Here is a 14484-nt window from a genome sequence, read left to right on the forward strand (position 1 = left end):
CCAAGACCAGGAACTCCTGACTTGCCCCCAGTTCCTGTGGGGAATCCTGGTTGATGAACGCATTGGGAACGGCAGGCTACCCTCTGTTGTATGATGAGAGATGCTTGAAGTGAAGAGTTAGCGTCGTGAGATGGGGGGAGGCAGCTTTGGGCTTGGAGCCACGCCACCTTCCCTGGCTGTGGCCGTGTATGGCTCTCAGCCCCTTGGGGCCTCCAGGAGTGAGAGCACCCCCTACATCAGGATTCTTGGTGCATCAGCAGAACACAGCTTGTACAGCCACTTTGCATTAACATGTGAGCTCTAAATTATAAATCGAGAAAAACAACCCATTGCTTGAAAGACTTATGCACTGTGTGTGTTAACTGATGCTTTGCTGCTTCAAGCTGTCTTTCTTATTAAGGTCAACTACTTGTGTATAAAGAGTGAGATTTTTCACTGTGTGTTTACTAAAGAAGTGGATACATTCAAATCCCCAGAATTTAAGCTTTAACTCAGGTGAAGCTTGAAGGCTTCAGTGAGTTGTTGTGTCTCTGCACACATGTAGTGTCAGAGCCCGTTTGACTTTGCCCTCTTACAGCCTCTGAGCAGAGGTTCTGCTTTCAGACAGAGGGCCCTTAATCTCCAGCATCTGCTGCCTGTCCCTGGTGCTGCGTGGCCTATGCCAGAGGTTTGGGAAGCACCCCCAGCTGTTGAGAATTCTTCTCTGCTGGCAGAGGCAGGAGGTGGGGACCACGTGGTGGTATTGCTAGGTGGCGGTGTGTGACCTGAAGCAGAGCAGTGGCCTACACAGAGGGAGAGAGGGAGAGGAAGACTGTACTGAAGGCTCCTGGACTTGTCATCCAGGGATCTGCTAGTGGGTACAGAGTGACCTCCAAATTTACCCTCCCCCCAACTACCCCAAGGTTCTGGCAGTCTCAGAATATGACTTCCTGCATATCCTGTTGGCAAGCAAGTCATCAAGACCAGGCCACGCTTAGCAAGAGGAGAATGGGCCTTGGGCCGTCTGTGGCAGAAGTGAAGAGGTGGTTGTGACCCCCTTGGTCCTGGTCTCCCACGCAGTGTGCTTTGAATAGGGATTCTGAGGGAGGGGCCAGTGAGGTTAGGTGTACAGCACAGTCACACGCACCTGTAGGTTTGGGGCAAAGATGAAACGACCACAGCCTGTGAATCAGCATGTGCTAGCCGTGAGAAGTTGGCAGTGAGCCTTGCAGGAGCCCTGGAACTGACAACATTTGGAGGTTGGGGTTCTGTGTGATGGTGGCTGAGGCCATCAGTGCCACCCATTTTGCAACTGTGACCATCTCCACCGACTGACACCACCGACTGCCAGCTTCGCCTGCCTTGAGCAGCTCCCAGGCTCCAGATCTTGCTCCCTAACCTTACCCCAAACCCTTGTCTTGGCCTTCCTTCCTGCCTGCCCTCTCCCTTCTTTCCCACTCTCTCCTGTCTTCTTCAAGTTGGAATTCATCTCTCTGATGGTTTGAGTTCCCAGCTCTGGCCCAGCCCTCCTTGCTTCCTCGTTCTGCCCCTTTTAAAGGGAGCAAGCCCATTGATTTTCATGATTTGGACAGCTGCCCCATGGCTGGAGCTCCTGACGCCTCTCCAGCTGCCTCCTCCCTGGCTGTCCCTGGAGATCACAAACCCTGCGGCTCTGTAATTGTGCCATCAGCCCAGCCAGGCCTGCAGCCTGTATGGTTTCATTTGTCCCTCACCCTGTGTGTCCGAGCAGCCACCAGGAGCCCTTGACCACTTGCCTGTAGAGCCAGGATGTCTGCTGGGGCTGCAGAAGTGCATGCCTGGAGCCCACCTCAGGCTGCCTGAATTAGGACTCGTTGGGGCTTCTGCGTCTGTGTGAATGAAGTATCCTGGGCTGCTGTGATAGCATCGCACATTGAGAATCAGCTGAAGTCTCTCTCTCTGTCCCCCTCCACCATGCTCCCACAGCTGCTGCTCCTGGTTAGGTTCTTGGAGTGGCCTTTGGTGGCCTCCACATGTTCCCCCCCGCTCAGCCTTCTGCAACTTGTAGTGACTGCGGAGGCCACAGATCTGACAGCAAGGTGTTGACAGGGCCCTTCTGCCTCCACTTCCCCTGGCTGTCCCTTCTCTGTCCCTGTGGTATCCTTCGAAGACACTTGCCATTGCATTTTGGGCTGCCAGGGATCCGGGAGGGCATTGGCTGGAGACAGCTGCTGATCCCTTCTGCAGACTCAGAGGGCCGCAAGTAGAAGTGGCCCTTTAGGTGTTGCTGGTCCCCCCACTGCGGGCTCTCTCTGGCCCACTGTCCTGCCTGCCTTCTGGATCTCCCATCCGATCCACCCCATGTCACCATGCTCCCCAAGTTGCTGTGTGTGTCCTGTCACCTTGCCCTTCTGCTTAATCTCACTAGTCTCCCCCATCACTATGGGTACAAAGCCTTGCCTCTTCCCTTGGAGTTTGGGGCTGCAGCAGGCATCTCCCTGTCCACCCTTCCCCTCTGCTCTGGCCTTGATGAACTTGAGGCATTCCCAGCCGAGCTCCAGTGACCCTCCTTGCCCTGGTCGTGCAGTTGCCCTCAGGCTCCCGCTGAGTCATGCTGCTCAGTGTTCCAGATGCGTCAAGCAGCGTCTCCTCCAGGAAGCCTCCCCTCCTGCCACTTGCTACTTGCTTGTGTTTGTGCCTTTCTCTCCCCCGCTGAGCCGGAGCTCTGCCAGGGCTGAGCAGCTCATGGCTGTGCCTACAGTGCTGGCGCCTGGCATTATCCATGTTGACTGCACGGCCGCGCAGCTTAGTCCAATCAGAAATGTGTCTCATCTCGATGCCCGCTTTCGCCGCCACACCACCTTCGTTATTTCCAGTAGGATTTTCACTGAACATGGTCATCCAAGTGTTAGGAAAGCAGCTGGAGCCAGGGGGTAAGGACCCTCAGGGACAGGAACAAGTCCCTAGACCAGCATTTGCCCTGGCTGTCATGGTCCTGGAAGGGTGTGTTAATTTGTTCTTTGTTTGTTTGTTAAATTTTTATCTTGCACTTTGAATTTTATTGCACAGTTTCATACTCCCCAAACTCCTACCCACCGACAGATTTTCCCCATGTTGCTACAACAGTATTGTCCTTCATAAGGAGTCATGATTCCATCAGTCTGTTAGTTAAGTGTGCCCCGACATTGCTGGTACAGACAATGTCAGAAAGTCCAGCATCCCATTGTCTACACATTTCCAACAGTTTCATTGGGAGTCCATCTCTGATTTGGGAGCAGGGATGCATATTGCATTGTATACCCACATCTGGATATGATAGTCTCTATTACTCCATCTCTGTACATTCCCTTAGTGTGTTAATTTGAAATCTTCTTTTAGCTTTTTTTTTCTTGAGAAGCACTTTTTTTTGCCCAGGTGGAGGCAGTGAATAGCCGTACTAGTGTGGCAGGGTGTGCCAGGGGGCAGGACTCCGGGGACCGCTAGTCCGGATCCGGGAGCGCCCACAGCAGCTCTGCCTTTCCCTTAAAGCCCTGACCCTGCAGCCTGGCTGTCCTTATTTTATTTTATTTTATTTTATTTTATATTTTTCTGGCCACATTGAGGACCTGCTGCTGGGCATCCAGAAAAGAGAAGATGTTCATTGAGCTCACGGTTTCGGAGGTTGAAAGTCCAAACAGCTTGATGAGAACCTTGTGGGGAGATGGTATGTGCCAGGGGAAGAGACCCCATGGTGATACAGGAAGGTGGCAAACTTAGTAATTGACCCAGCTCTGCCTTGCCAGAACTAACAGTCTTAAGAGAAGAGTGAGGGTTGTGCCCATAGGGGTCCAGGCACCTTGCATAGGGCCCCACCACTCCCAAACACAGCCACCCTGAGGCCCAGGCATGCCCTATGGGAGCTGGGGCAGCACACTCAGACCGTAACCGACCATAGCATGGACGTTAGATGTTTCATGTCATCCGGATGACTTTTTAGGCTTTTTGACAAGTGTTGGATTAAAACCTGGGTGGGTGGGTGTGTATGTGTACATACACATTTCAAGCTACTTTTGGCTAACAGTATATATTTCCAAGTGAAATGGGATTGAATGTAGGGAATTTGGAACATGTAAGAAAGCAAGTAATTAAATTTGGTCTTCTTGCGAATAAAGATCCTGCAGACAACGTGAACACGACTTGCAAGTGAGGGATGAGGTTTAATTAGTGTGCCATTTTCTAACTAGTTCATTTAAAAATATTTCCCAAGTGTTTCTCGGGGGTCCGTTGGAAGGATGCTAGCAGAATTGAGCAAGTGCTCATATAGGCTCTGCAGAATGCTCACTGTGCTGATTGAAAGACTCAGAGAGTCTGGTTTTGTGTGATTGGAACTGCATTGCAGCTGAAGTGCAGGATGCACAGTAGGCAGTTCTTTAAACCTCTGCTTTCTTGCCCTTGTTCCCTTTTAGGCTTAGAGCTTTTTTTAAAAAAATTAATTAATTTGTATTGGAAAGGCAGCGTTACAGAGAGAAGGAGAGACAGAAAGATCGTCCGTCCGCTGATTGGTTCACTCCCCAAATGGCCACAATGGCCGGAGCTAGCTAAACGTAAGTGGGAGGAGATCAGAGTCTCCGTTCTGTTTACTAGATGTTATGTCATAGTTTTATGATGGGTTTTGTGTGAGTTACATTCTTTGATGTGTAATATGCCAGTAGTTCCCTTTCCTAAAAAATAATTATGTTCACCTGATGTGTTTCATTGGGGCTTTACAGGAGCCTGGAGCTTGTTCCGGGTCTCCCATTCACAAGTCTGTGGGTCATCCTCCACTGCTTCCCCAGGTCATGAGCAGCAGTGCCCATATAGGATGCTGGGGCTTGCAGGTGGAGGATTAGGCATCCCCTAGGCTTAGAGCTTTTAAAATTCACAAGTGAATGGGCTCTGTCATCTCTCTCCAGGTACAATGGTGCTTTACCTAACGGAGACAGGGGGCGCCGGAAGAGCAGATTCGCCCTCTACAAGCGGCCCAAGGCGAATGGTGTCAAGCCCAGCACCGTGCACGTGATATCCACACCCCAGGCGTCCAAGGTAGGCGGCCCCCGCTGCTTGGCTCATGGCAGTTATCACCCAAAGGACCAAGCGTGAGGCAAACTGGGTTTGGGCCTTGACCCTGTTGTTTCACTGACTTATGTATTTCTTCGACCTGGTTCACTCCCCGAATGTCTTGCAGCAGCCAAGCCTGGGCCAGGTGGAAACCGGGAACCCTGAACTCTACCCGGGTCTCCCCATGTGGGTTTCTAGGGCCCAAGCGCTGTAGCCATCCTTGCCTGCCTCTCCAGCAGGAAGCTGGATCAGAAGCTGGGGAGCCGGGACTTGATGCTTTCTGCCGTGGGCTGCAGGCATCCCAAATGGCAGCTTCACTGGGCCGTGATGGCTGCCCCACCCCTTCTAGTCTGTAACCTGAGAGAGAAGTATATTCTCCAGGCCTCACTTTAGGTTTTGATGTGCTGGAGTAAAGTGACTGCCAGCAGGAACTGTTTTGACTCTGATAGGATATTCTGGATGTTTGGATGTCAGCAACAGAAACAAAAAGTGAGGCAGAAATGAAGATTATTATGGAGTAAGGTAAGAGTAACTGAGTCAGCAGGCTTAATGGAAAAGGAGGACTGGAGGGCCATGGATGTTAACCTGAGTTTTCATTCAAGACTGTGAAAGTGATTCAACTCCAGCTACTGGCTCTCCTTCAGAAGAGAGGATCTGATGGGCAGGGCTTGGACCCTTCCTCCATGACCATTGAGACAGGTGACATGGAGAGCAGGCATGTTTAGCAGAAACTGGGCAGCCACCCCAGGCTGCCATTGCCTTGTTTGTCTTCCTTATCTTGGCTCCTCGGCCTCTAGGACAGGAAGTGCTGGATGCTGGTTTATAGTTCCGGTGAGCTCTGGACACCTGCTCTTGCCTTGTATGATGCTGGGACCCCTGCTTGCTTCAGTGCCACTGCTGCTGGGGTGCTGTTGCTGGCCAGTGGGACTTGGGAACCTTGCTCCTGTGCGTGCCCAGCCCCATCCATTGTCCACCTGCCTTTTGGGTGCTTCTTTGCTGCACTGGTTCTTAGAAGAATGGCTCTTTCTTTTTCTTTCTTTCTTCCTTTCCTTTCCTTTCTTTTCTTTTCTTTTCTTTTCTTTTCTTTTCTTTTCTTTTCTTTTCTTTCTTTCTTTCTTTCTTTCTTTCTTTCTTTCTTTCTTTTTCTTTCGATTTCTCTTTCTCTTTCTCTCTCTTTCTCTTTCTCTTTCTCTTTCTCTTTCTCTTTCTCTTTCTCTTTCTCTTTCTCTTTCTCTTTCTCTTGCCTCCCTCCCGGATCATACAACTAGAAATGATTTCATTCTGTTCCCACTGGAGTCTTCTGTGCCTGTTCCACATGTTCTCCTGGCCACCACACCTGCACAGATCTCAGGGCCTTGCCTGCCCCTTGCTCACCCCTGGAGCACCCAAGCTTCGTGATTAGGGTCAGAATTCCTTCTTCCATTCCGTTTTTGCAAGGACGCAGTGAACACAGCCCCCACTCCATACCTCTCTCTTGTATCAGAGAGCCAGCCCTTGAGCCAGTCTTCAGTGGCCATGGTGGCTAGCCCCATTGGCTCTCCATGCTTGTCCTGACCCCCACCCACACTGTTTGCTCTGGCACCCCTTGCTCCTGAGCCCCTGGTTTTTGACCTGTCCAGAGCATGTCTGCCTGCCTTCCTCATTACTCACCCACATCCCTTCAGAATGCTGGTGGATGTGGTTGTGCCTGGCAAAACCCCGAGACTTGAGTTGACACTGTCCCTGAACTTGACACTTCTGCAGCCTTGGTACGGTGAGGCTCACCCGAAAGCCAGTGGACTGGCTGGTGGTTGGGGTTGATGTACTGTGCCGGTATGCTGTGTTGCTTCTTCCCTTTGCCATCATTGCCCTGCTGTGGCCCACCGTCTGGGAGCAGAGCAGGACCTACCCTTTGCAGCTGGGAGGTGTGGGACCTGTCCTTGTCCCCCCTGAGTCTATTGGGTATGACAAGCTTGTGCTGCTGTTGTGTAATCTGTATTTGCATAATCTTTATTTAGGCTCATGTTTGCTCTTGAAATAACCCATATATTTCTCTAATTGTTTAATGTGTGTGTGTGTGTGTGTGTGTGGTTTTAATTTTTAGGCCCTGTTTTATTTTTGGATATCCTGTTATATAAGCATAGGGCCTTTTGTGATGTATTTAGCCCTCTGTTTATTCAACAAATATTTATGCAGCACTCCAGGCATTGATTTTTTTTTTAAGAAGATTTCTTTATTGGAAAGTCAGACTCACAGAAAGGAGAAGCAGAGAAAGATCTTCATCTGCTGGTTCACTCCCCAAGTGGCTGCAACAGCTCCCTGGGGCACTGGAGGTGAGAGCCCCAGCCACTAGGCCATGCCCTCCAAGCATTGATTATTTGCAACGAACAAAACACTTGCACCCGGAGCTATGCCTTTGGTGAGGAGGTGGGCAGTAAAGAGTGATGGGAATACATGTGGACCCAAGGTGCGAGGAGCTAGGAGAAAGGGTGGTACTGAGTGCAGGTGGTGCTGGGATGGGGAGCATCTCACGAAGAGGTGCAAGAGCCTCGTGCCAGGGGAGACAGGTGCTGGCCAGGAGAGCAGAGGGATTGCCCTTTGGGGGCAGACCTTGCAAGGTGTGCAGTGAAGGGCCTGGTGTGACGTGGCATGGTGAGTCTGAGAATTTGGGTCAGTGTGTGTGTGTGTCTTCACTTTGCTGTGGTGCCAGGCAGCTGTCCGGCTGTTAAAATGGTGTGGTGCTGGTGCCAGCACCTGAGAAGGGACTGTGCTTAAAGGCACGTGGTTTACATTTAGCAACATAGCCCTGGAAAAACTCTCCCTCATGGCTTCCCTGCCTAGAGGATGCTTTTGTCAGAATCACATTTTTTGGACATTTCTTACATTAAAAAAAACAACAACAACAATTGAAAATAACCTTGTGTTCAGTTGGCATATCTCCGAGTGGAAAATCTGGGTGGTATTTGAGTGAAAGTATTTGAGGAGAAAATCTGGGTGGTATTTGAGTGAAAGTTCGGAGAACAGTGACTTAACTGCTTTATGTCCCTCCAGCAAAATACCCCAGGCCATGTCCTTTCTAAAGAGGCGTGTTTGGCTCTTGAATCTGCTGAACTGGAGGCAAGGGAGCCTGAAGGGCCTGCTCAGCAGCCTTAACCCCCTCCCCCAGGGCTGGCTCCCCAGGGTGACCTCATTCCCTTCCTCAGGCCGGTCCTGGAGAACCCCACCTCCCAGCTCTGGGTGTGGGAGGGAGCCAGGATCAGTGGGGAAGCAGGGGATGCCTGGCCAGGCGGCTCCTGTTGGTGGTGATAAAAGGTGGCTTTCTCTGCGGAGCTGGAACTTTCCTGACATGGGAGAATCTTTAGTTTTTCATTCCTCTGATGTTCCACCGACTGCTACTGTCTTCAAATAGTTTTCATCATGGTTATTGTGTTAGGATTCTTGGGTTGGTAGTAAGTAAATAAATGGTGATATTTACACTTACTGATATAAGTTGAAGAATCAGTTGAATGAAATAATTTTTGGTTAATCTGTCAACATTTTATTATAAAAGAAGCAGCAAATATTGGATAATTATATCTATTTAGGTATCATAAACAAATATTCGGGATCTGTGAGAGAAGAAAAAAATTAACAGTAATAATGAACTGCAACCCGGAATAAATATCTTTTGATACGACAATGTCCAGAAAAAAACAGCTGGAAGTCCCAGGCCCTATGAGATTATATCATAAAATTCAAAATTAAAAAAAAGAATGAAAAAGTTCTATTTTAGGCCAATAGTAAATAAAGCTGGATTTTAAAATAATAATAAAAGAGCAATTTGACTGTGTCAACAAAAAGTGTAGGCCCGACTCACTTTGGTTTTGACTTGTACTCTTCCCAACGTAGACATTGGGTGTCCTTATGGAAATCCTCAAGTCAGCTGAGGGAACTGCTGCTGTGCCGGCTGCGTGTCTGGCCAGGCTGTGTGCTCCCATTTGCCGGCTGGTTGGAGGTGTGAAGTCCAATTCCTTGGTACCATTCCTAAAGACACATTTGTGCGAGAGTCTTGAAGATAAAAGTTTGAGATATTTTACATGGTGCTCAGAATTGAAATTTGAGGTATGACTTCCATGCCCATCAGTAAGAGTGACGGGCAGCTGAGCGAGTGAGTCAGAAGGTCTGGCTTCCTTTGCTTTGGTAGTCGGACGGTTTGACTTTAACGCTTCTTTTCTCTGACTTGCCAGCACACACGGTGTGTGTGTTTCCGACACCAGCAGCTGATCTGTGTGTGTACTGGTGCTTAGCCCCGTGTTCAGGCTCTGCTTTGTTGCGGGCAGAATAATTATTCACCGTCTTCTATAGCAGGCTCTCGAACAGACCTGGGTCTCGTATCTGTGTTCATTATGTAATCAGCAGGCAAGAGCCCACCCTCTTAACCCACCCCGTAACCAACCCCTCAAAGATGGCCACACCTCGCTTGGGCAAAGATGCAGCAGCAGCAGCTGTGTACACCACTGTATGCAATAGCAGATGCCAAGCACCTGCACGGACCTAATGAGCAGCCCTGAACCACGTGCAGGAGGAAAGGAAAGGGCCGGGGGGGATCAGGAACGGAGGGGCAGGAGAGAGGACATTGTCTTGTTTTTAAATTTCGGGTCTGGAGCACTAGAGCAGGACAGCTTGCCACGGGCCTCCAGAAACTGAATGACCAGGGCCCTTGTCTGCACTGCTCGTCCCACAGGCCCCCAGAAACTGAATGACCAGGGCCCTTGTCTGTACTGCTCATCCCCGGGAAGCACGGCCTTGACTTAATGTATGTATCGTTGGGGGAAACAATCATCTCACTTGTATTATCCTTAGCGCACAGTTTTGTTAAACAGGTGCTTCTCACCTGTCAGTGTGGGAGAATGCTTGTGTTTATATTTATAATTATGCTTTGATTCAGCCTCATGTGAATTGTGACCCTGACTCGTGCGCTTGCACCTGTCCTTCTCACATGGCACCTTTAAGCGGAAGGAACTTGGTTCAGAATGCCTCCAAGGTCATTCAGTCAGGCACGTGCTGCCCAGGGTTCAGGAGTGTTACCCCACAGCCACGGTTAGCAGGTGGCACAAGCCCTGCAGGATGGGGCCAAAGCTGACACCTGCTCTCAGGAGTAGAATAGCCTGGGATATGCAGTTGTTTGAATGGACGCCAGTTTCTACCCAGAAAATTTTACTGGTTGGTAGCACTGTTGGGCTGAGCTGTTAGCTGAAATCTGACACTGTGTGGGAAGTGTTCTACACAGGGACCCTGGAGGAGGCTCTGTGGGTCTGGAGGGGCGACCCAGGCTGCCAGGTTGGGTCAGGGGCTTCATTGGCTCTGGCAGGAGCAGCGGCCTGTTTTGCCTGTCTGCCTTACACAGGACCGTGTCTTTGGCTTTTGTAAGGAAGTTCTTTGCCCTGCACCTTCTCAAGTCCTGCCTTGACTGATGGGTGGACAGTGCCGAATTGCAAGCCATTTTTATTCATCACACCATGATCTAGATGAGCACAGATGAGTGGCTTCCAGCCCTGGCTTGTTCAGGCAGCCCCTCGAAGGCAGGGCCGGGCTATCCCTTGTTTCTGTACCCCCACTGTTAGTCCTTTCCTGCAGGTAAGCTCTCTTCGGAATGGTTTGCTGCAAAAGCCAAAAGCAATAGACGCAGCAAGGCACCTAGGAGGTGTTTTGTTCCAGCAGAGTAGGGATGGGAACAGAGGAAAAGAAAGGAAAGTGGACAGTCACCTGCCTTGGTAGCAAGAGAGGACTGCAAGGGAAGGTAGGGGCGGGGGGGGGGGGGAGACAGAGAGGCCGGGGGAAGGGCTGGGTAGGGGAAAGGGCAGCACACGAAGGGTAAACAGAGGCACGCAGGCCAGAGTGTGCTGTTTTTGTGGCTGGGATGGGACATCCCAGGGCCATGAGGGGTTGGTGGATAGGCTTGTCAGAGCGGGCTGGGTGTTGATCACCTGCACCTGGTAGGACTGTAGACCTGCCTCAAGCTCCAGTGCCCTGGCAGTCAGCAGTTTGCCTGGGTAACAGCGGGCTTACAGAACCTAAACTGTTAACCCCGGCCTCTAAAATGTTGATAGTCTTTATAATTGTTCTCCAAATACCTGTGGTTATTGACATTGAAAACAGAAAATGTTTCTGTCGACTTTGCTTTGAAGTAGAAACAGAGGTCGCATACAGGGTGGCATCTGCCAGCAGCAAGCAGGCCAAGACCTTTTCACAAATCTTCTCACTCTTTTCACAACATTTCCACTTTACAGCCACACGTTCGGAGGCGCAGCATGATTCCGTAACCCCGAGTCACATGGCGGGGACTCGGCTCGGGCTCCGTGATGGCCCCGGCCCGCGTCCCTCACCGCTGCTGTCTCTTACTGCCTAGCACTCCGACAGACAGAAGTCTTACTACACGTTGCTGGAGTAGTGGATAGGATCACCGTGCAGGCACAGGTCCACACCACGTGCTGGCCCAGTGGGTTTCCAACACCCGGATACACGTGATCCGAGGGAGCAGCCGCCTTCCCGCCTGTGGCGTCCCCTGCTGAACTGGTTCCTGGTAACACTAACCGGCTCCGGCAAGCGCTGGCACTTTGATGAATTGTCTTTCCTTTGCATTTCAAGCACACCTCCGTGGTGTCTGGCTCATTGCTTCTGCCAGCGTAGAGACCATTAGTGATCATTATTCATTGAGACTATCCCAAAAGACTTCACATCGTATGTTTGGATTTCTTACTTTTTTTTAAACATTCAAAAGGCACACACAGTCATTGTTAATATTAAAATACATCTGACCTAGGCATAGAGCACTACTAATTAGTACATGAAGCTTTGGTCTTGATATTTGACCTACAGGCAGAGCGCTGACCGGTGGGTTTGGAGGCCTGGGCCTGGCTCCCACTTCTGGAGCCTCTGTGAAGACACCTATAGGATCCAGGGTGAGTGCCATATTCTGCCGTAGGATGGCTCCAGATTGGCTGCTTGCTTTTTCCCTATGGCGCGGAGGAGAAGTGGGAAGGTTGAGAAAAACCGGAACCTGTGGCTTGACTTTGCTTACCTTGTGATAGGCCTGTGGGCTAACTTGCACCCGATGTGAGATGGGGGCTGGGACAGGAACACGGCTCCAGGAAGTGTGTGGCAGCCATTTCAAAGGGCAGCAGGAGTGTTGTACTCCTGAGTTTATGTTGCCCTCAGCTAAGGCTCTTAAGGGCTTCCCGTAGAGGCGGTGTTAGTGAAGAAAGACCCATTGCTTCTCACTGCCTAGCGTGGCTGAGCTGTGCGCAGAGCCTCTCACGCCCCCAGTGAGATGTGCAGCGGAGCGATGCATCTGAACCGCAGCTTGCCTTTTGTGCCAAGCTGCCTAGCAGCTCAGCCGCCCCGTCATGTGGCTTGCTTAGATATGGCAAGCCATGTTTAACCGTGCACGTTGCTGGCTGACTCTCCAGGAACCCCACCTGTGGATATGTGGCCCTTACTCTTCCAAGGCTAACTCCCCCTGGCTCCGGTCATTTCCAGGAAAAGGAGGCCAGTTTGCTGCAAGCTTGCAATCCTGTTGACTCACCATGGTTTCAGAAATGCATGGAGTCTCTGTGTGTGCCGGACAGTGTTCTGACGTTCTAACGCTTGGCACGGCTGGCCTCACGGTCCAGTCAGGTGAGCTCTGTGGGCCCAGCATGAGAGGTGAGCTCCGTGGGCCCAGCGTGAGAGGTGAGCTCCGTGGGCCCAGCGTGAGAGGTGAGCTCTGTGGGCCCAGCGTGAGAGGTGAGGTGAGGAGACACAGTGGTGAAGGATGTAACCTGTCAGTGTCGCGTAACTGTGACTCACCTGGCCAGTCCCACTCTCCCACCCAACCTGAACATATCCACCTGCGGCCATATAAGGTTTTCTCTTATTATTATTTTTTGAAAGAAATGCCCTTATTATTGTCAAATAGCAATGAGGGTGATTATATCATGCTTGTGATAATGAAGGGCAAGAGTAGATAGGACACCATTGTTTTAGTTAAAATATGTATGTGTGTATATATATTTCAGGGACTAGTGCTGTAGCATTGTGGGCTGATCCTCTGTTGCGCCTGCAGCCTGTGTTGGGTGCTGGCTTGTTTCCTAGCTGCTCCACTTCCCAACAACTCCCTGCTTATGACTGGGAAAGCAGCGGAGGATAGTCCAAAGCCTTGGGACCCTGCACATGCACGGGAGACCAGGAAGAAGCTTTGGGCCTCTGACTTCAGATTAGGCCGGCTCTGGCTGTCGGGACCATTTGGGGAGTGAACCAGCAGATGGAAGATTTCTCTCTGTATCTCTCCTTCTCTCTGTGTAACTTTGCCTTTCCAATAAAAATAAATCTTTAAAAATAGTTTTCGGCAAATTTTGCCTTGAATTTTGAAATAATCCTGCAGTTAGTAGTTGCCCTTTCTCTCCCTCCACCCTACTCCTTTTTGCTTAGTCTTGAGTTTTTCTAGGATGGCTTCCTGGCTCCCAGCAGCCCCACCTGGCCTGTACCGTAGCCAGTGAGTTCTGTTCTTGGTGCGGACCACGTGCCTGGGCCCCTCTTCTGCCGCTCTTGCAACTTGCTATGCAGGTGTGCGCGCAGAGGGATTCCTGCATGCCCTGTCTGTGTCGCTGTCTTGTTGGAAACTGCTTCTCAGTGCCTGAGGAAGCGTGTAGGTGTCCCTGAAAGTGTGGGTGCAGTGAGCGGATGGCTCCTTGCGGTGTGGCTGAGCCAAGGGAATGTGTCTCCTGGCGCGTGCCCATGGGAAGCACATGGCATACCATCTGCAAAGTGTTCCTGACCGTGTCTGTGACAGCAGCTGTAACCTGATCATAAGCGGCGGGAAGCATTCAGCTCCCAGAGCAGTTTCCAGGACACCTGAGCTGAGCTCTTGCAGAAACCAGCCATCAGCCAGGGCCAGAGTTAAATGGATCTTCTGTAAAGGGCAGGGAGGCTGCTCTTCATGGAAGACGAGAGAAGAGGGGCATGGCCACATGCAGTGTATGGTCATTGTCCCATGCAGAACCCTGCTCCCTGCAGGCCACCGATGTCCTGGCTCAGCATAGGAAGTAGTGGGGAGGGCTGAGGTCCCATAAGGGCGGGCTGAAAGCCGATCGAGTACCCTGGGTGGTTACTGGCAAACAGGAGAGGCACCTTCTGCTTCTTGGCTGCCTGCACCCAGCCCTCGCTAGGCAGCATGCCAACATGCCAAAACTGCAGACCACCTGGCCAGCAGCAGTGAGCGCACCCCGGTGGTTGAGCCCTGAAGTGATAGTGGCACACTTCTTTGGCTGGGGGCTGTGTGTGAGGAAGGTGACCAGTGGCCTTGGCCACTCCCGCAAAGTGCCTTGTGACTGGTTATGGGGACTGAAAACCAAATCACTGTGCAGTGCCCTTTCAAGGAAGAATTTAAACAATATATATATATACATATATATATTTGAGATTTATTTTTATTGGAAAGGCAGATTTACAGAG

The 14484-nt window shown here is 50.9% G+C and overlaps 1 protein-coding gene across 1 annotated transcript in view; it reads left to right on the forward strand.

Moving 5' to 3' along the window:
• PELI2 (pellino E3 ubiquitin protein ligase family member 2) overlaps window positions 1-14484 on the forward strand; it is a 97339-nt gene that overhangs the window by 26577 nt on the left and 56278 nt on the right. The window contains exon 2 of the mRNA XM_004584847.2: window positions 4890-5019. Within this exon, the coding sequence (XP_004584904.1) occupies window positions 4890-5019 (130 nt within the window). The remainder of the gene's footprint in view (window positions 1-4889; window positions 5020-14484) is intronic.

The sequence above is a fragment of the Ochotona princeps genome, chromosome 6, assembly GCF_030435755.1.
Source record: "Ochotona princeps isolate mOchPri1 chromosome 6, mOchPri1.hap1, whole genome shotgun sequence".
NCBI lineage: Eukaryota > Metazoa > Chordata > Mammalia > Lagomorpha > Ochotonidae > Ochotona > Ochotona princeps.